The sequence below is a fragment of the Mastigoproctus giganteus genome, chromosome 4 (genome assembly GCF_048544385.1).
Source record: "Mastigoproctus giganteus isolate SK-2022 chromosome 4, ASM4854438v1, whole genome shotgun sequence".
Lineage (NCBI taxonomy): Eukaryota > Metazoa > Arthropoda > Arachnida > Uropygi > Thelyphonidae > Mastigoproctus > Mastigoproctus giganteus.
In genome coordinates, this window is record NC_143578.1 from 235,526,544 (window position 1) to 235,548,283 (window position 21,740).

At 35.7% G+C, this 21,740-nt stretch overlaps 1 protein-coding gene across 5 annotated transcripts in view; it reads right to left on the reverse strand.

Moving 5' to 3' along the window:
• ArfGAP1 (ADP-ribosylation factor GTPase-activating protein 1) overlaps positions 1–21,740 on the reverse strand; it is a 169,964-nt gene that overhangs the window by 102,779 nt on the left and 45,445 nt on the right. For 4 of the 5 annotated variants that reach the window (XM_090371222.1, XM_090371219.1, XM_090371220.1 and 1 more), the window contains 4 exons: positions 19,216–19,330; positions 16,723–16,779; positions 5,878–5,943; positions 4,567–4,626 (listed from right to left, as the gene is read on the reverse strand). In XM_090371222.1, the coding sequence (XP_090227348.1) occupies positions 4,567–4,626; positions 5,878–5,943; positions 16,723–16,779; positions 19,216–19,330 (298 nt within the window). The remainder of the gene's footprint in view (positions 1–4,566; positions 4,627–5,877; positions 5,944–16,722; positions 16,780–19,215; positions 19,331–21,740) is intronic. The other variant, XM_090371223.1, reaches the window with a different exon arrangement.

Here is a 21,740-nt window from a genome sequence, read left to right on the forward strand (position 1 = left end):
TTTGCAGTCTTGACTGGATGATCTTCATAAAGACCTTTCCGATGATGGAAAGGAGGCTGATGCCACGGTAGTTCTTGCAGTCCCGGTTATCACCTTTCTTGTGGATCGGTACGATAATAGCTTTCCTCCATGTTAACGGAATTTGTTCAGTGCACCAGATGGTTTTGAGGAGTGTGTGTAGTCGGCGAAGCAGTACATCTCCCCCGGCTTTGATCGCTTCTGTGGTGACTTGGTCCACTCCTGGTGCCCTGCCATTCTTCAGGGATTGTATGGCTGCTTTCACTTTTGTATGACTGCTTTCTTCTACTGTAGGCTCAACATCGCCCATGGAGACCTCAGGGGGGTCGATCGAGAGTGCTGTTGCTGGCGGTCCCTGAGGTGGGTCGTGATTATACAAAGCTTTGAAGAATTCACTCCACCGTTGCAGGCGTTCGGATGGTGATCGCACGAAGGTCCCATCAGCATTCTTGATGTTGTCACTAGTCAATTTGGTCTTTCCACTCAGACATCTGAGGGTGCGGTAGAGAGTGCGGTACTCGTTTTTGGATGCCGCCACTTCAAGATCGTCTGCCACTTGGTTCCAGTATGCTTCTCTTTCTGCTGTCATTCTTTGTCGGACTTCTCGGTTTAGCTGCCGGTACCGTTCAAAGTCGACCAACTTTGCCTGTTTCCGTTTGTCCACGAGGTCGAGGCACTCGTCTGATATCCATGGTTGCGTTCGACGTCGGGCAGGTGGACATAGGGGCTTGACACATTCCAGGATGGCATCAGAGATCTGCTTTTCTTCTTCATTTATATCCTCGGGCACAGCCAGCATCTCGAAGCGGTTGGATAGGGCGATCTGATATGCCTGTTTGTTGGCAGCATTCATTAGCTGCCTTATCTACCTTCATCAATATCACTAATAAATATACAAAACAACAGATGACCCAACACCGAGCCCTGTTATGTTATTTTGGTTTTTAAGAGCATTGGCAACTAAGGCCATACTGCTCCGGGAATATGCGGTGGTCATTCCCTGACCTTTCCGCATCCTCCTTATTTGGTGGTGACAGGCTCGAACCCCTGTCTAATCAAGAAGCGTGTGCTACGAACCCAAACCCTGTGGGACTCCACTAATAACATTAGTCCACGAAGAGCAGCATCCATTAATTACCACCCTCTGTCTTCTCCCACTCAACCATCCTTTTATCCATTGTAGCAACTTACCCTTAATACCATTCTGCTCCAATTTGTACAATAGTCTTCCATGTGCAACAGTGTCAAAAGCTTTCCTGAAATCCAAATATATGATATCAAAATTATTTTTTGCATCCAGTTCCTTTGTAACCACATCATAATATCCTATCAAATATGTCAGACAAGACTTTCCCTTAACAAACCCATGCTGTGTCTGAATTATTGCTGCAGTCTTGTCTACATGATCCGGCAATGCATCTATAGCCAGTGACTCCATTATTTTACCCAGAACAGAAGTTAAACTAACTGGTCTGTAATTACTCGTGTCACCCTTCAATCCCCCTTTGTGAACTGGGGATACATTTTCACATCTCCAGTCCGTGGGGATCTCCCCTGAGTCCAAGGATGCTCTCATAATTATGGCTAAGGGTTTGCTTAGTTGCTTTGCCACCTCTTTTAATATAACTGGATGGATCCCATCCACCCCAGGTGCCTTTCTTATGTTTAACTTCAACAATTTCTCCTCCACTTTGCTCTCAGTTATTACAAAATCATTAAGCACCCTGCTACAATTTGATAATCTTCTGCCATTTTCAAACCTTAATAACTCCTCATGTGTGAATGTAGATGCAAAATACTCATTCAGTTTGTTTGCTATCTGAGCAGGATCATTAACAGTCGAACCATCGATATCAAGTGGACCAATCAGATTCATCCCCTTCCTTTTACAGTTTATATAAGTAAAGAAATCCTTGCTGTTTTTCTTAGGCATCTTTTCCCAAAGATTTCTCGTAATCTGCCTTCACCTGCCTAACCTCCTTTGTGACCTAATTACAGACTAGCTTATATCTGCCATAGGCTTCTGAGTCGCTTGATAATTTATATGCATCCCATGCATTTTTCTTGTCTGTTACGAGTCTCATTAGTTCATTAGATAACCATTTAGGCCTAAACCTTGAACAATATTTCTTAATAGGTATGAAACTTTTAGTAGCATCCACGATTAATTCCTTGAATGCTTCCCACTTAGAATTTACTGTTGGTAACATCGTCAGTTGATCCCACTGTACAGAATTTAAAAACTGTCGGAGACCACTGTACTCACCTTTATGGAAGCAAAAACCCTTTCCTTTACCCCTGATGGTAATTATATCTTTAAGTAAATCCCACATCAGTACACTGTGATCACTGCCACCTAGTGGTTCCTTTATCTGCAAATTATTAATACACAAATGATCACTGCTGATAACCAGATCAAGAGTATTATCCTCTCTGGTTGCCTCTCGAACATGCTGCTGTAGAAAACAATCATCCAATAAATCCACAAAAGTTTTACTAGTGTGTGAGTGACCAACCCACAAGTTCCAGTCAGGTGACACAGAAGCCTATGGCAGATATAAACTAGTCTGTAATCAAGTCACAAAGGAGGTTGGGCAGGCGAAGGGAGATTACGAGAAATCCTTGGCAAAAGATGCAAAGAAAAACAGCAAAGAGTTCTTTACTTATGTAAACTCTAGAAGGAAAGGGATGAATCAGATTGGACCACTTAACATAGATGGGTTGACTATCGATGATCATGCTCATGTAGCTGATAAACTGAATGAGTATTTTGCATCTACATTCACACATGAGGAGTTATTCAATGAGGGAAGTGCCAGAAGTTTATCAAACTCTAACAGGGAGCTAATTGATTTTGTAATAACTGAGAGCAAAGTGGAGGAGAAATTGTTGAAGTTAAACATAAAAAAGGCACCTGGGGTGGATGGGATCTATCCAATTATATTAAAGGAGGCAGCAAAGGAAGTAAGCTTACCCTTAGCTATAATTATGAGAGCTTCCTTGGACTCATGGGAAGTCCCCATGGACTGGAGGTGTGCTAATGTATCACAAATTCACAAAGGGGGTTCAATAGGTGACACAAGTAACTGTAGACCTGTTAGTTTAACTTGTGTTTCGGGGAAAATAATGGAATCACTGGTTAAAGAAGCATTGCAGAATCATCCAGACATGACTGCAGTAATAGTTAAGACACAGCATGGGTTTATTAAAGGGAGGTCTTGTCTGAACAATTTGATTGGATACTATGATGTGGTCACAAAGGAACTGAATGCCAAAAATAATTTTGATATCATATACTTGGATTTCAGGAAAGCTTTTGATACTATTGCACATGGAAGACTGCTGTACAAATTGGAGAGATATGGCATTAAGGGTAAGTTGCTACAATGATAAAGGGATGGTTGAGTGGTAGAAGACAGAGTGGTAGTCAATGGACACTGCTCTTCATGAACAAATGTTATTAGTGGAGTTCCCCAGGGTTCAGTGTTGGGCCCATTGTTGTTTTGTATATTTATCAATGATATTGGTGAAGGTATATCAGATTTAATGTCCAAGTTTGCAGGATTGTTAATGACAGTAAAGACAGTATGCTACTCCAACTGGATCTAGATAAGTTGGGCAAATGGGCTGAGAAGTGGCAACTGAAGTTTAACATTGACAAATGCAAAGTACTGCATATGGGTAGCAATAACCAAAGAGAAACCTGAGTGTAGAGGTACTATACTAAGGAAAGTGGAAACAACCTGGGGGTAATTGTTCAGTCAAATATGAAGTTCGCTGAGCAGTGCAGACAGGCTGCCAGAGCAGATCATGGAGTCTTGTCAATGATATATAGGAATTTTGCTAGCAGGGACAGGGAGGTGATTATCCCATTATACAAGGCAATGGTCAGGCCACACAGAGTACTGTGTACATGTCTGGAGGCCTCATTTTAGGAAGGATGTAGAGTTTCTAGAACGAGTACAAAGAAGGGTAACAAGATTGGTGAGGGGAACAAAGGGGTGCTCTCTTACCAAGAAAGACTTAAGTTCTGCAAATTGCAGCGCCTGGAGAGTAGGCACTTGCAAGGTGATCTGATTGATGTGTATAAGGACTTGAATGGGTTGCGCAAGCTGAATGCTGATGGGATTCTTCCTCTTGCCCAGATTAAGAACCTGAGGGGGCATAGATTCAAATTGAGGAAAGACAGTTGTAGAATAGATGTGTGGAAATTTGCCTTAGGCAGCAGGTGGTTGATTGGAGGAACAGACTTCCATCTTTTGTTGTGGAAGTTAATAAATTAACTTCCGGCTCAGCCTAAATAAATTTAAGGCTGAGCCGGACGGGCATTTGGAACGAATGCTTGCTTTCTTGCATCGTATGCCTCTACTAATCTAATTAAATAAGTTAATCCAGCACAAATCTGCTGATTCTCAGGACTACTCTGACCCAAGGATTGGAAAATTTAGGAGTTTTTGGATTGGCCATTTGCTAAAGCAATGCACTAGAAGTAATAATTTGTTATCCATTTCAGGAATTACCTAATACTCTGAAGCAAGAAAAACTTACCTTAACACTAATTGTTGAAACTTGAGTTTGAAGTTCACCTATTATATTTCCTTCTTTTACCTAAAGAACAAAGGCAGCATGCATAACAATGCTAAAAACATGCAAAGTACATAACCTTTATATTAAAAATAACTAAAGAAAAAAAAATAATAAATATAAGAGATCAAGTTTTCATTCAGTTCTTTCAAAGAAAGAAATTTTTTCATAAATATGAAAATGAAAAACTTGGTAACAATTAACACGCGGTGCCTGGTGTACAAGTTATGAAACCCATTATACTGTACCTAAACTTTGAACCAAAAGGTATTGGTGCTGAAATAAGCTACTTTAAGAAACGCATGCAAAATAAAATGGTATTCATGAATAAAATAAAATAAAAATAAAAAAAAAAACATTAAATTACACATGGAAGAGTCTCACTGAGGAATTAAGAGGGTGAGATAAACAATCCCTTTAAACTTAATTTGATCACAAAATTGAAAATAATACCATAGTAAACAAAAAATGAAACATCCTCTTCGAATAAATATACATGCAGCACAAGTATATTATAGTAATGGTAAATTGAAATTAATTCTTAATAAATTACTATTCTCTTTTATAAAACAGCAATATTCCCAGAGCAAAGTTATATTTTAAAATGGTATGACATAGATGTTAGTAGGTACGGGGGAGGAAGATTAAGCATGTTCTTTGTTGAGACATGTCCTGAGATGTTCATCATATCCACGTAAGAACTGGATTAATCTACTATAAGCTACAAGAATGGAAAATGATTTGCACATTGTATGCCATAAAAAGGAATTTTTTTTTAGACCAAAGAATTAATACTTTAAATTAACATAAATGTAAAACCAAATTTGAAGGGATGAGGTTATGCCTAGACCAAGAGCTTTTTATAGTTTAAAAACTTATGGCAGCAAAGCTGACTCAATCGCACAAGAAATGGATGCTTATAATCTCATTACTGATGAAAGTAAGTTCAGAGGCGAGAGAGTTAATTCAGGTACACAGCAGCTAACTTTACTACATTTCATTACGTCAGAGTTAAACTGAATTAAAGAAATGGGCATGTTCATTTTTAAAGAAAACATTTTGGCCAACTTCACCATGATGGTGTGGCAACTCAAAATTTATTTTCACACTTGCCACCTTTGGAAATCAGTCTCAAAGTTTTAATATGGTAGTAAGAAAAGAAAATTTATTCAACGATCATATGGAAGATGACCCACATAACACAACCACCAGCAAACTTCACAAGCATACAAAATCTCTATCATCAAGTGGTTTGATTTAATGAATTATGCTTACCTTTTCATTAACTGTTTCTGTTATTTCTACAACCTTCTGTGATGCTAGGCTTCCTAACTTGACAGCCTAAACAAAAAATTAAATACTCTGAAATGCAAAACTTGGAAACAAAAAAAAAAAAAAGAAACATTGCAGTAAGCTTAAACGTAAAAACTGAATTTAAACCAATGATTAATGCAAACTAATATGCATCAAATCATAGAGTATAAAAATTACAGTAATTCCAACTTCAATAAATATGTACACTATCTCACAAATATTCAGATCTATAATTTATTTGTTTCGGCAACCATCCCTCCCCCTCCAGTGTGGAAGGGTAAACTTTCTCCCTTCTGTTACTTTTCACAGTGAGCTCACCCATATCCATGTAAGATTACTGATATCCTTTGCTATTAAGAATATTAATTGTATTAAAGAAACATTTAAGCAAATTACACTGGTTAATTTAACTGCACATTCCTGTGAAATGAAAAGCTCTTTGTGTATCTCCACAGGAACCTTCCCTTGTTGATTATCAAGCTCTAAATCAGAGGTGTCCAACCTACGGCCCAGGAGACCCATTTCTTCACATTGTGCAGCCTGCAGGCAGCTTTGTTATGCCCCATCCCTCTCTGGGATGGGGCATAACAAACTTAAAACCAGCATGTCACAAAGTAGTTTTACATTGTGTTCTTATGTTTTATGTATTTAACAATTTTATTACAACCACATAATAAGAATGTTACTGGTGTCATGTAATAATAGCTTTGGATATTATATGCAAAAGAAACAAAAATAAAATCAAATTTTGAAAAATGAATAATTAGAGATACGGAATTGCCCTTGCAACCTTCAACATTTTTTGGCAAGGTGCTTTTTGTGTCCTAGCAAAAAAAAAAAAAAAAAAGTCTCAATAGGATTTCACAGTGAACCCAAAAACAACAACGATTAAATTTTAATCATTAAATGCAGTTATACATTTAATGATGAAAATATCCTCACAATCTGTCTAATCTTGTTATTTATTATACCTTGAACTTGTTTAGTTTTCTCATGTACTATTTCTCTTTTAATTTTTCCATTTATTTTTATTGTTTAATTTGTATACGCTATTACTATGGCTTTAGTATTACAATGGCAAAATGACACAAGGAAGTGAAGCTAGGCTTTTGTTGCATCTAGTGCACAAAAAACTTCTCCTTAAATTTACTCAAACTCTTAACCACCTCAGTGACCCTGGCACAATTTATTTGTAGTAAAAAATTCACTGGCTAAAGGCAAACTTTGTGAGATCCATTCAGTTTTGTTCTACATTATCCTTATATAATTATCATCTTGCAATGAAGTATTTAATAATAATAAGTTTTATTTTCTTTCAAACACATTTCAGCCTGGTCAATCCTTTTCGGGCTATGAAACAGCGTTATGTTTGTTTGCACTAATATATACATAACTAAGTTTTTACAAATTTCAGATATTCATTTACATATACAGTGATCCCTCGATTTGTGTGGGGGATTATGTTCTGGGGAAACACCACGCAGTCAAAATCCGCACAATGCGAAATATAGTTTCTATAACATAATGAGGGTTATGTACCTGTACACAAAAAAAGTGAAAAAAAAGTAAATTGAAAAAAAAAAAAAAAAAAAAAAATTCGGTAAGAAAAAATTACAAACATGTCCATAAAACTAACCTTGCTAATACTTACCTCTAGATGTTTAATCTAAATTCATTGCTTCTTTAATGCTGTTTTCCTGTGATAAACTTGCAACAGTATCTGGCACATTTTGAAAAAAATTAGTTAAAATTGTTTGTTTAGAAGCACGCTGTTTTTTTCTATAAATTTCTTCATAAGGAACTAAAGCTAATGATAAAGTTCTGCGAAAATTTAAACTCCTGTCCAAATTAGGATCCATATCCAGAGCTTCTTGGTTAAGCTGATTTGCAAGTCTTAAAAACGCAGCTAGTCTCTTTGCGGTCAAATTTTCGTGTGCATCTTCTTTGTTTTTATGATTTTTGTTATCTTCTTCTTCACAATGTAAAAAAATATCGTCCACTGATAATTGTTCTCTATGAGATTCAAGGACTTCTGTGATATCTGCTGGTTCCAGTTCTTCAAATCCCTCTCTGTTAATCATTTTGCCAATTCTCACATTCTCAACTACCTCTGGCATTTCAACTGTGGCTTCTTTAGTGCAGCTTTCTGGCCACAGCCTTTTCCACACTGCATTCATTGTTGAGTTCTTAACTTCACCCCATGCGAATTCAATATTTTTTACAGCATCAAGAATGTTATAATTCCATGAAACTGAAAGACTGCCTATTCCATCAATAGCTTCTACCAATTGTAAAAAGCCCTTCTTAGATAATAAAGTTTAAAGGAAGCTATAACACCTTGGCCCATCGGCTGAATTAACAAACTTGTATTCACTGGAAGAGTGAATATCACAACCTCCATACAAATGTGCAGGATGACTGTGCACATTGTTAAGAATGAGCAAGATTTTGAATGCCATGTTCTTCTTCAGGCAATATCTTTTTGTTTCAATGCAAAAGCAATTTAAAAGCCAATCCTCAATGATTTTAGCTGTCATCCAGGCTTTTTTTTTGCTCAATTTCCAATGAACTGGTAAGGAGTTTTTTGATATTCCTTTAAAAGCAAGAGGATTTTCTGATGAACAAATTAGAAGCAGTTTACACTTAAAGTGACCCTCTTTTGCCACATAACAGAAATGTTAACTTATCTTTTGCAGCTTTGAAACCTGGGGCATTTTCTCTTCTTTTGAAGTGAATGTTCGGCTTTGCATATGCTTCCAAAATAAGCCAGTCTCGTCAGCATTAAACACATGACTTGCTAGATAGTCACAATAACATCCTTTAAAGTTTTCGGATACAAAGAGCAGCTTCCGTATCTGCAGTGGCTGCTTTGCCCATTAATTTTAGATTGTGAAGACTGACATTTAAAATTTTCAAACCAACCCTTATTGGCCTGAAAGAGGTCTACATTGGATGGACCAGCTTCTTCTTCTTCTTCTTGTAAGCGATTAAAAATTTGTAGAGCTTTTGCACAAATAATATCTGAACTAAGAGGCATTTGTTTTTGATTAAGATCTTCTATTAAAAAAGAAAGTAATTTTTCAGTTTTCTCTATTAACGGATTTCTCTTTTGTAGTGCTTTTTGCAGCCAATGATGTGGAACAGATAACTGAACTTTTAATTTTTTCAGCATTTTCCCTAATTTGTAGAATGCTAGATTCATTTATGCTGTATTTCTTGGCCAATATCACAACCATGTCACCATTTTCTAACTCCTTACCGATTTTTAATTTTTCCTCTAAATTATTATTATTATTATTTTTTTTTTTTTTTGTTGTAGCTTTCTTCATTTTAGGCACTAATTAAACACACTTTATATAGACAAGAAATATTAAATCAGCAAAAGCAATGCTTACTGATAAAAACACTTTACATTGCAAGAACCAAAAAAAGATTGTCTGAACAGCTAACATAGGATAACTGATGAAGGGGTTCTCAAATGAGGAAGTTGTTTCAAAAATAACCAAACACACCATCGTTTATTACTATGTTTGTTTATAAGAATCAGTTTTGAATGCCTTTGTGATATTTTTCTAAAGCACATTTCTGGAGGTCACGACCATAAAACAATAAAAACAATTTGCACTTTCTGTTAGTGCAATCTATTATAAACCGGTAGTAAACTATCTTATTGCATTTGCGATAATACCGATAGCTGGAATTCTGTAGGATTTTACGTTATTATGATGAAATGTATTTCTCCTGCAATGAAATCTTCACTTGTGCAAAAAAACATAAATAAATTTTCAAAATCTGCTCTTCATTCCTATTTTTGAAGTTTCGTAAACAAACATCTTGCAGTTAGCGAAACTCACCGCGCAATCTAAAATTTGGGTAGTAAAAAAAATTTTTTTTTTATGAAAACCCCAAACACGAGAGGTATTAAAACCTATAGTACTTAGTACCGTGCTTGGGTTGGAGATTGAGAAGACAAAAGAAGATATTTGTTGACATTAGATTTGAACTTCTGTAGACTGTAATTTTCAGTAAATACATATAAATTAAGGCTATGTACAAGTTAGTGCAAATGCATTATATTAGTACACAGCCAATTCTAGATTAGCAAATTATTTGCAAAAGCGGCATTGTTTAAGTCATATCTCATATTGTGAATATCTTCACGACAAGTTGCCACGACACTGCACTACTTCGAATAAGTAACACTTCACCTAACATCGTTTACGTCATATCTCATATGGTGAATACCTTCAAGACAAGTTGCCATGACATTGCACTACTTCGAATAAGTAACACTTCACCTAAAGGAGAAGACTATTGTTACTTATTCTCAGTGGATACCACCACTACCCAGATGGCACTGTTTCAGGGCTATTTGGCATTTCTTCGGTGGGTGAATAGGTACCCAAGTGATGTAATGATGGCAAAACAATTATGAAGTATAACTCCACAATATGAGAGATGCCTGATGGTGTATAAGGTGAATTAAGACTATAATGCATTAAGGGCTTATGCCTCAAGCTACGAGAGAGTTAGACTATGTACAAGTTAGTGCAAATGCATCATATTAGTACACAGCCAATTCTAGATTAGCAAATTATTTGCAAAAGCGGCATCATTTAAGTCAGTGGTTCCCAACCTGTGCTCCACGGCCACTCCAGGAAAATAAAATAACTAAAAATTGAATGAAATTAAAGAATTAGAAACATAAATTAGAAAACTATAAATCACAGTCTGAATAAAAACTTGCGAAGTTGAATTTTGCACATTCTCTAACAGACAACGTTCAGTCATTTTGCTGCCATTAGCTTCAAAATTATTGTAGTATGAGACGGACAGACGACGAGGCAGAGCAGAGCACCGGCATGTCGCGCACCTTCTGTCATGTGCCGCGTTTTAATGACCCTTCCTGGAACTGAATATCTGTATGGAGGGACTCCTCCATAGAAATTGATTCTAAAAAGGGCTCCGCGGGTCAAAAAGGTTGGTAATCGCTGGTTTAAGTCATCTCATCTTCACAATGAGTTGCCATGACATTGCACTACTTCGAATAAGTAACGCTTCACCTGGTTTAGATCTTTTTGCAGATACTCTATTAGTTTTACAATTTATGATGTATTCAATAGTGAGAAAAGGTGGGGGGGGGGGGGGCGGCATGCTCTATGAAGTAATGAAATTTTTGGATATTACATGGTAAGAATATACCCAGATCCTTGACATAACGTGGCCTCAACAATGCCCCCCCCCCCTACACTACTCGGACTCCCTTCAATCACTATCTGGCAGAGTAGAGGTAGAAAGATTATACACTAGCTGATCTGGAAGCCTCCTAAAGAGTTACCAATAGGTTTGGTCTGGTGTACTAATTAGCGGCCGGCCTGCGAACACCATTTTAGAGTTGTACCTCGAAATGTAAGGAAAATTGGATCTCGCCACGATGTTCATCATAACCTCAAAAGTCATCAGTCATACTGCACGATGGAAGAAATGGCAAAGGGTTGATAGAAACTTAGCTCTGGAGACTAAACATGGGTTCCACCACTTCAAGCCTCCAATAAGCAAAGTGGTGGTATTGCACCGATTGATTAGAGTCATCTACCACCTAGTACTGCCTGATAACACAGAGCCAGCATTCCTCCATGTGGTGTGGGTGCCACACTTCGACCCCTGCTTACGTTGGTTCACACCTGGGTGGTCACCCACTGTGTGCTTGCGCATGGGGGTTGTACACAGGATTACTAACAGTCCCACCATAATGAAGGTGCAAGAAGAGGATTTGGCTGTCACAGACCGTCCGGACTTCACCGAAATTGGGTCCACTTGACTTCAGTGTCACCCAAATATCAGTTCCATCAGCATTTTAGACACCCAGATAGCAAGTACACCTTGTCTGGCATATCTGAGAGAATGTCTGTGACAACCTCAAGGACCTTATACCTAACCTGAATAAATACCTGACCACGCAAACCGAGGGATGACTGTAATTGTAATCTAGCATATGCAATCAATTATAATTTTGCTTGTATATGTATGTTTTCTAATATATAAAATACAAATTTTATTATCTTTTTTGAAGCAATGTCACTATTTTATTTTTCTATCCTCTATAAATTATTTAATAACCATATTTTTGTTATCTATTATACTTCAGATATTTTTAATGCTACTGTAAAACTAATTTGTATTGTAATGTTATTGTAATTCGGCATAAAACTTTTTCACTAAATTATAGCAAGTTTTCTTGAGAGTATAAGCTTAGTATAAAGTTTTCCTTCTACTATACTATACTCCATATTTTTTACTCAAAAGTAATACTGAATAACAAATTTTTTTTTCAATATAAATATGGCAGTTAGGTATATTTCTTAACACTGATTTCAAATGTGCAGCCCATTTTTAACTAGCTCCCTCAGATTGCAAGATATTACTTTTATATTATATATGTACTTAGACCAAAATCTATCATATCAGTTGGGCTGCTGATTGCAAAGGTCACAAGTTATGAAATTTTTTATATTTTGCTACAGTGATCAGTTTCTGGTGGTTCAACTATTTTTCTTCCACCTGCAACCTATATATCTGATAGACATATAAAGCAATATTCACAGACAAGTCAAATCAGTCAAGATTATACGTGTGAATTAATGTTATTACTTATTAATAAGACCATGATCTTTTTATAGTTTTTGGTACTGCAGTTTAATGTCTTTAAAATTTTACATCAGTGTGTAATTCACCAACTCCTGTTATGTGCACGGTGACTACACAGTTAAATCTCAATCTATAATACTCCTCATTATAGAAAGTATGTGAACTTTTATTTTGGCTGCAAATTAGATAATCAGGACAAGAAGCAAGCTCTTCATGTATGCTGCACTAATTGTATGGCATATACGAAGGGTTTCCGAAAAGTAAGGTAACATTTTTTCCCCTTAATAATGGTAAAAGGGAATGAGATGAAACATGGACAGGTAGACCTGTTAATAACGTTCAAAAAGACCGCCAGTGCAGTGTTGCGGTATTGTCACTTCACAGCAGATTCCAGTTGCAAAATGGCAGCTACCGTGCGAGTGTGGTCCAAAACAGGTGTTTGTGAAGTTATTCGCTTTTTGCAAGCAAAAGGGTCTTCACCAAGTGACATTCACCATGAACTGGTTGTTGTGTATGGCGAAAAGGTGATGACAAAGAAGCAGGTGTGCTTTTGGTGCAATGAATTTAACCATGTTGACATATAAGATCGACATCGGGTGAGCAGGCCTTCATCGAGCAAGACAAAATTAGACATTTTGTGCATTAAGGGCATCATTCTTGAAAACGGGAGAGTGAAACTGTGTGAAATTACAGAAATAGTGAACGTGAGTAAGTAGACTGTTTATGATGTCCTTGGCTTTCGAAAAGTGTGCTGCCACTGGGTGCCCCGACAATTGTCAGAGGAGGACAAAGCAAAATGCACGGGGATGTGTCTGGAGACCCAGTTGCAATAAAGCGACAAAGAAGATTTTCTCACTCACATAGTCACAGCAGATGAAACGCGGGTTCATCACTTTACCTTGAAGAGCAAAAAAGACTCCATGACCTGGAAACATCCACAATCTCCTGTGTGCAAAAAATTCAAAACTGTTCCCAGTGTCCAAAAAGTCATGGCCACAGTGTTCTGGGATCGCCAAGGCATTCTCTGTTGGTAGATTTTTTGCCTAAAGGATGAACAATCAATGCACAGCTTTACTGTGCAATGTTGGAAAAACTGAAACCCAACATTCGATGCAAATGACCAGGACTCCTGAAAAGGCATGATTTTGTTGCATGACAACGCAACTTCACACACTGTCCACACCACTTGTGAGTGGTTGTGCCGTAATCACCCCCCCATACACACACAGCCCAGACTTAGCACCTTCAGACTTCCATTTGTTAGGCCCTCTGAAAAAACACCTTTCAGGAAAGCATTTCACCACAGATGAGGAAGTTCATCAGGCAGTATGATGCTGGTTACTGCATGTGGGCACGGACTTCTTCAGTACTGGTATCGATAAACTGATCCATCGTTGGGACAAGTGCATAAATAAAACTGGAGACTTTGTGGAGAAGTAGTGCATGTTCACTTATTTCTTGGTGTGTAATTTCAACTTGTATTATTAAACGTCATTGAGAGAAAAAATGTGTTAGCTTACTTTTCAGAAACCCCTCGTATGAGGAAATGGAAACTTGAAGAGCTTTCAAGAAAGTTTGTAAACATTTTTAGGGAACTACAGAGTAGACCACTATTAAATCTTGGTTGAGAATTTATTACAAGCCCATTAAAATCTCAGTTGCCGTATGTTTTAAAATACACTTCCTGCATTCGTATTTGGACTTTTTTCCCAGATAACCTTGGAGACATTTGTGATTAACACTTTAATTCAAAGTTTTCATCAATATATTGCCACCATAGAGAAACGTTACCAAGGATGATCAAAGCTCAGTATGCTGGCAAACTATTGCTAGTCACTGATGAGAAAGGCTGCTCATCACCACAAAAGAAAAAGAAATGGGGGAAAAAAAAAAAACTACAATTTTACAACAGTTATTGTAATACTTGCTAAAATTTCATTAAAAATCTCAATACATGCGTGATTCCTCTAAACTGACTAAAAATTGGGATTCAGCACATCAAAATCCATGAGATATACCACATTTCAAGAAGTAAAAACCAAACACTTAAATTTTGTTGTCCAGTGGAATTTATGGATTCTTTACCTCATCACATTAATTTGTAAATTCTCTTAAACTATGTTTAAGAGAATTTAAAAAATTTATCCATGCTTTCACTTCCTGGTAGCAGACTACATCTGATTACCAACCACAGTTAAGACACTAGCTGTGGTAGTGAATCTCTCACACATACTACTTCTGACCTCCAAGCCAAGAAAAGATTTGGCAGGCAGTTCTTAGCAACTCAGACACTCTCCAGAGATTAACTAAGAAATGTAAATTAAAGTCCAAATCAATAAACAACTAAAATCAACAGGACAAAGCATGAGGTTAACAGAATGCATAGAAGTATTACTCGAGACTGTGGCCCAGAAACAGAATTAATGTCAACTATCTTGATTAAATATTCAGTGACAATTTTTTGGTAATTAATTATCCCAATTTTAAAATGGGATAATTTACGGCTGTAGGATTAATATTTCAAGGAAGTAGTTGAAGCCAAACAGAAATGTAGTTGGAGTCAAAAATCGTATGCCATAATGTGTTCAATTTCAAGTGAAAGAGACTTTCACTCTCAAAGACCAGGGACAGTTTTCAACCATCAAGGCTTGGGTTCATGTTCAACTTAGAGACAAATACATATGGTTCTATTTAAGTTCCTAATATCTCTAAATTGTAGCATCACCAGAAAAAGTGAATGCTATATACTTATGAGACTGCCAGGACAGCTGTGCTGAACATTACTGGCTTCTCATCAGCTGAAAGGTGGTTTCTATAACAAACATGCACTTGCCCACCAAACCATGAATCATGTATTCTTCCAAATGATCAGCCAAGAAGGGTACGGAAAAAATTCAACTTAAACACATAACATCCTTTCTCTCACTCTAGTGAGAGCAAGGCTTTCTCATGATTAAATAATGCTTATTCAATCACATGCATTATTCAATCAGTCGGAATTAAGAATAAATTTTTAAAGTCCCCTTTTCAACTATTTCTTGCTGTTTAAATCAAAAAACCTGATTGGTGAAATCTGTATGCTGATGCTTGCTACTGCATTTTTTTTTTTTTTTTTTTTTTTTGATATGTCTGCTCAATAATTATATATAGCAGATTTGTCCTTTCTGGTAATGTTATGATTAAAATAAATTAGTATTAGTAATAGCAAATTATGCAAGAAAGCAAGCTTATACATTAGCAAAAAAAAAAAAAAACCCACATTTCCCCTATTCATTCCTTCCAATAGTTATGTCTAGTTCTTCCTTGAATTTACTCAAACTAGCCACTTGCACAACAACAGATAGACGCTTGTTCCAGCAACAATCACCTATTGGCTGAAGGCAAACTTCTGTACATATATTTTTAGCCATATCCTTCCTCAATTTGAATTTATGCCCCCTCATGTGCATAGTCTGAGCAAGAGGAAGAATCACATCAGCATTGAGCTTGCTCATCCATTCAAAGCCTATATTATATGATATAATATGATTAAAACATATTATAAAAAAAATATGACTATCAAGGCTTCGCTTTCACTCACATTAGATGGTACAACCATTATCCACGGGTCAACCTAAGTTCCTAAAATCTTTTAAACAAATGCAGCACAAAGGGGAAATCCATCACTATAGAAGTAAAACCTCTAGAAGTTGTATACCTTTAACCCCTAATTCCATATATCACTTGGCTGCTCACTTAGCAATACATTATTCATAGGTTGGCAAATGTTCACTAATCATGGCCAGCCATCACCTGATAAAGGAGACCAGTGTGTTGAAATAGTTATTGTGACAGTGTATCAATTTTCTAAACGATAGCAAAATCACCTTTTGATGATTTCCATTTGTATAAAAAATATTAGCAACTAGGTCAATCTGCTGATAATGGTCACCTCTAATGTGAGAATGACCCCAAGTCTTGATAGCCAACCTTTGGTTGCCATCACTAGAGTCTTCAAAGACTGAAATTAACACTGAGATGGTTCAATTTTCAAATTATTAGAATTTAAAAAGGAAAAAAAAAGAAAAGAAAAAAAAATTATATTATCAAATGAATAACCCTAATAAGTCATCCACATACTTACACTTTTTGAAGCTTTTAAGTCATCCATATACTTACACTTTCTGAAGCTTTTGATGCAAATTTTGTCGCACCTATAGCAAATGTAGACCAACCCTAGAAGAAATATGTAAACATTCATTAATATACACATCTGTAAATATAATTTAAATGTTGCTAATTAAAACAAAAGTATAAGAGAAAGGAAGAAGGAAGGATAATCACTGCACATTTTAAACAATGAATTTCATTATTCAGTCATTCACCTGGTTGATTGTCATATGCAACAAATATTTATTATAGACAGAGAGAATACTTACAGACACCACATTACATATGGAGCATTAAAAAGATTTATCAAAAACAAAATATATATATATAAAAATTGTATAAAATTATTTTCTTCTGATCAATTAAGGACTTTATTCTGTGATTTAAGAAAATCATTTTTTTTTAAGGGGACTATTTCCACTCAGAGATAAAAAATTAAGTTATGACACTGCTACACCCGATGAGTTAACCTTCAGGTTAACTTAAAGGTTAATTAGGCTCACTTATTGTGGTGTAATATGGTTATCAAATTAACTCCAATTAAGAATGAATTATTCTCTTTTGAATATAGAAAGAAAGACAGAAGAAACTGATAATCTACACTAATATTTCCTCAGGTATATTTCTAAACTGCTGTTCTCCAACTGATTGCAGAAAACCCGCAGAACAGATTTTTTAATTGTTGTGCCTTTCTTTTTCATGCAAAGTGCCTTTAAAATGATATCAGAATTATTTCCCTATTGAAATATTAATTGTATTGCAAGAATTAAAGTTATATGGTTTAGCAAGTTATCTACAGCCTGTAGGCAAATATTCACAATAACTGCAATTGCACATAATTTACACTACACTGCATTGAATTTGCAGATACATATTACTCTGACTTGACCAACCAAACTGCAATTACAGTGTCCTTTAATATGTTATTCCTTTACAAAGTCAAAAGTGAGGCTATAAATTATGTACAAATAAAACTGAAACAGATTTTATTGCCATAAACAGATAAAATCTGTATAAATAAAACAAGGCCTATTTACAATTAAAATTCTAAAACTGCACTTTCAATAATGAATACTGTCCTTTTCAACCATAACTGTCTTAGGTCATGTGGCTTAAGTATACTGGTAAATTATGCAGTCGAACCATGTGTGGGAATGGCATGTGTTACACATTATCATTAGCATAAACCAATGATTCATCAAATAACCCCCATTTCATTCATAGCAGCTTTACACTGTGTTATATCACATCATAGTGCAAGTGACTCAAAGACAGGGTGAATACATGTTCTCCTACACTTTTCTCATCAGATGCACACTGCTTCCAACTATCAGCAACATTGTTGGTCTTTTTCATACCTGATAATCACTGTCATTTAAGAGTTTATGGGATGTCCTTTCTACCATATATGTTCAGCAACATGATGAAAACCCCTATTGTGTACAACATCTATATGGTTTCTCAGATAGTCCTTGAGGAACGTCTTTGCCTTGCCAAGTAGCTCACATAATCTGTACAATCAATCTTGTACTTCCCCCATACTCTTGGATATCTTCAGGGTGAGGATTTATCTAGTGGAAATATAATCTTTGCTTAGCATCTCTCTACATCATATATCATACTGCTTTAATATTATGGCTATTATCTCCAATGTTCCAAGGTGCCAGCCACTCTAGAAGTCTTAGGCATTCACTGAATGCAGTACTAATGCTAACAATAATTTCATACTTATTCAATCTGGGAAATTACATGCAAGGCCTCCTGCATTTTATTCACCTCTCATTCTTATTCTCTTTTACTACGATGTGACCAAGCCCTAGTCATCAGAACTCCTGCGATAGTGTTTATGTGCACCAGTGCACAGCACGTGGTATTGGTCTATATAGCATTGTAAACAGGCAACAATTATCCCTATGAACTATTACAGTTTCCGAAACTGGGGTCCACAGACCAGTTCCGGGGGGGGGGGGGTCTGCAAAATGGACTCTCTGGAACTGTTCAAGTTATTTGTTCTACGTTTAGCAAATTGATGATAAATAAAGCTATTATTATATATTTATGTAAAAATAAGAATAAAGTTGAGTTGTTTTAAACATAATACTTTGAATTTTCCTTTTTCAGAAAACCCAGTGTTCATACATATACAAACACACACAGAGAATCATATGCATATATATGGGTCCGCAAACATTTTTTGATTTTTGAAGGGGGTCTGTAAACTTTGTGATTTTTGAAAGGGTCTGTAGATGTCAGTAGTTTGAGAACCACTGAATTAGTACATCTAAAAAAAGGCAGGGTCCAATCACACTATATGGTAAACTGTACAAAAATGACTCAAAATACCCCCCCCCCTTTTTTTGTTCTCTGGATTTATCATTCCATATATAAAGCATAAGTATGTTCCTGTTATTATTAAATGTCTTGTTATATTTCTGTTAATCCACATGCCAACTAAATGCAAGCATTATGTAATTCTTAGGAATTAAAATTAGCAATACTTACAGAAGAAAGTGAAGACCAAGCACCATCTAGAAGTTCTTGAGATTGACTACGTGGTGGTGGAGCAACTGTATATCCAAAGCCTGAGTAACGACCTCCTTGGCTTGGGGGAATATTACTGAAATAATATCAAGAAAAATAAATTCAGTAAGTGAAAATCTTTCTAGTACAAAAAACCCCACATTTTGTTAAATTATGTCCCAATGCAAGATCAATAAAATGTCACTTTAAATTTCCTAAAGATGCAAATGTGTACTAACAGCAAAATTTATGTTTAACCAATTTACGCAAATGTGTCAGAAAAATTAATGGAAAAATCTGAAAATTTTCATATCAGCACATAATAATGATATATGTGCAAATCATAGGAGGCTATAAATTGGAATCGAAAATCAAAGCAGGATGGATACAGAGTCATTGGAGTTATTAGTGTGATACATACTACTATTAGTAGCAAAAGGCTGAATATTTGTGAATCAGTCTGTTAGAAAGACTTAAGATTCTCACGTGTATGGACATCTTAAATTGGATGAGTACAAAGGGAGTTACACAGTCAGAATAAAGTTGAATGGTTCACTCAACAACAAACTGCTGTCTTATTTTGGATGAGAGATCCTAGGACAACTTGGCTGATGCTGGCAGCAGTCAATACCAGAACACACCCAGGGCTATAAGTCCAGATTCTAGTGCTACAAGACAAACATCAGAGCATATGGATAGATATTGTTAAATCAGATTATATGCAGTATCAAAGGGCTTGGTTTGGTTTGGATTTTATTGGTGCATTAGCAACTAAGGCTATAATGCACCGTATCAAGGGGCACAAGTAGACCAGGAGAGGAAAGAACATATTCACATTATGCATTACAATGCCTTCCTTTCCCCACATCTCATCATGCACAGTAAATTTGGTGGTGCATAGATACAGCTAGAAAGGTTGGCAATGGATTGTCTCTGATAATGACTTAAGGATCCTTTGTTTGAGGAACAATGACAGAAAGATCTGTGGGGGGGGGGAATGCCCTGGCAAAAGAGGTCTTGTCCTGTATTCAACTAAGACATACAATCTGAACACCAATTAATCATGTGGGATGCTATCTCTTATGACAGCCAAATTCAATATGAATTCAGCTGATCAAAAACCACTTTATCTAGCTAAGCTAAGGGTTCTTGATCAAAGTAATCTCAATGGTTGATGTTACATTCATGTTGTACTTAGACTTGTCCTTTTGCTATTTCTCAAACAGTTATATAACTTTTATTCAATATGAAAGATCTGAAGGACATTGCTGATAATATAGGAATGAACCATTTGTAAAATAAATACACTATGCTACATTGTAAAGACATAATTTAGAAAATTTTAATTAAATAAACATTACATTTAGATAAATCGCACATTTTGGAAATAGATGAAAATAAATACAGTAAGTGCTGGTTATGTAATCAAATTTGCAAATTGAATTTTGATTCAAATAAACGGCAATTCTAATATGTGAAAATCGACAAATATTATCCACAGGCTATAAAAATAAAGATATAAATCACAAATTTACACTTTATTACAGATTAAATGATGCATGAAAATCGGAAGAATATTATCCACAGGTTAGCAATATAAAAATAAATTTATACTTAAGTACATAGTTTAATTAATATACATATTAATTAAACATAACACTTTATAATATGATTATAATTTTAAATAGTCACTTATTTTAGATTGCTTTAAATTATCACTACAAAGTCTATTCATAGATTTTTCATATATTGTATAACAGTCTATATTCACGACCACTTGCACCAGTTTCTTCCAACGCTCTCCACAGGATGGCTATAGTGTCACGAGTTTGCCATTTTATAACTGGAATTCATTCAGGTTCATTTTCATTGGCAAAATTATTCAGTAACAGACTGGGAAATTTCTTCTTCTGTTAAAGCTGTAGTAACTACCCGTTTATAAAAGATTGTACGAACAAAAAGGCTCAATAAACTGAAAACTGCAAACTGTTTTTATTGTTTTATGGTTTTGACCTCCAGAAATGTGCTTTATAAAAATATCACAGTTCAAAATTGATTCTTATAACCAAAGATGTGATTCTAATAAATGATGAAAGTATAGTGCATTTTATTGATTTGAATCGGTTCTTTGAAATTTGATTCTATAAAGCGGCTGATTCTAATAACCAGTGGTCACTATAACTGACACTTACTGTATTTATATGCTGTTACTCTAATAATTATAAAGAAAAGATAAGAAATGTTAGAAACAGTTTTTTTGGAGAAAATACTCACACTGAATTTTTTTTTTTTTTTTTTTGTCTTTACTGCCAGGGAACAATGTTGCCCCTGCTGTTAGAGTGACAGAGCTCAGGCTTATGGCTCTTTAGAAACTTTTTGTTTGACTTGTGGGTTCTGCATTACCCACAAGTTAACAAAATAAATAATATAATTTTTAACTGAATAACACCCCCAGAAGATGAATCTATTATTCATTAAAAACTCAAAGGCATTGTTCTGACCCTCTG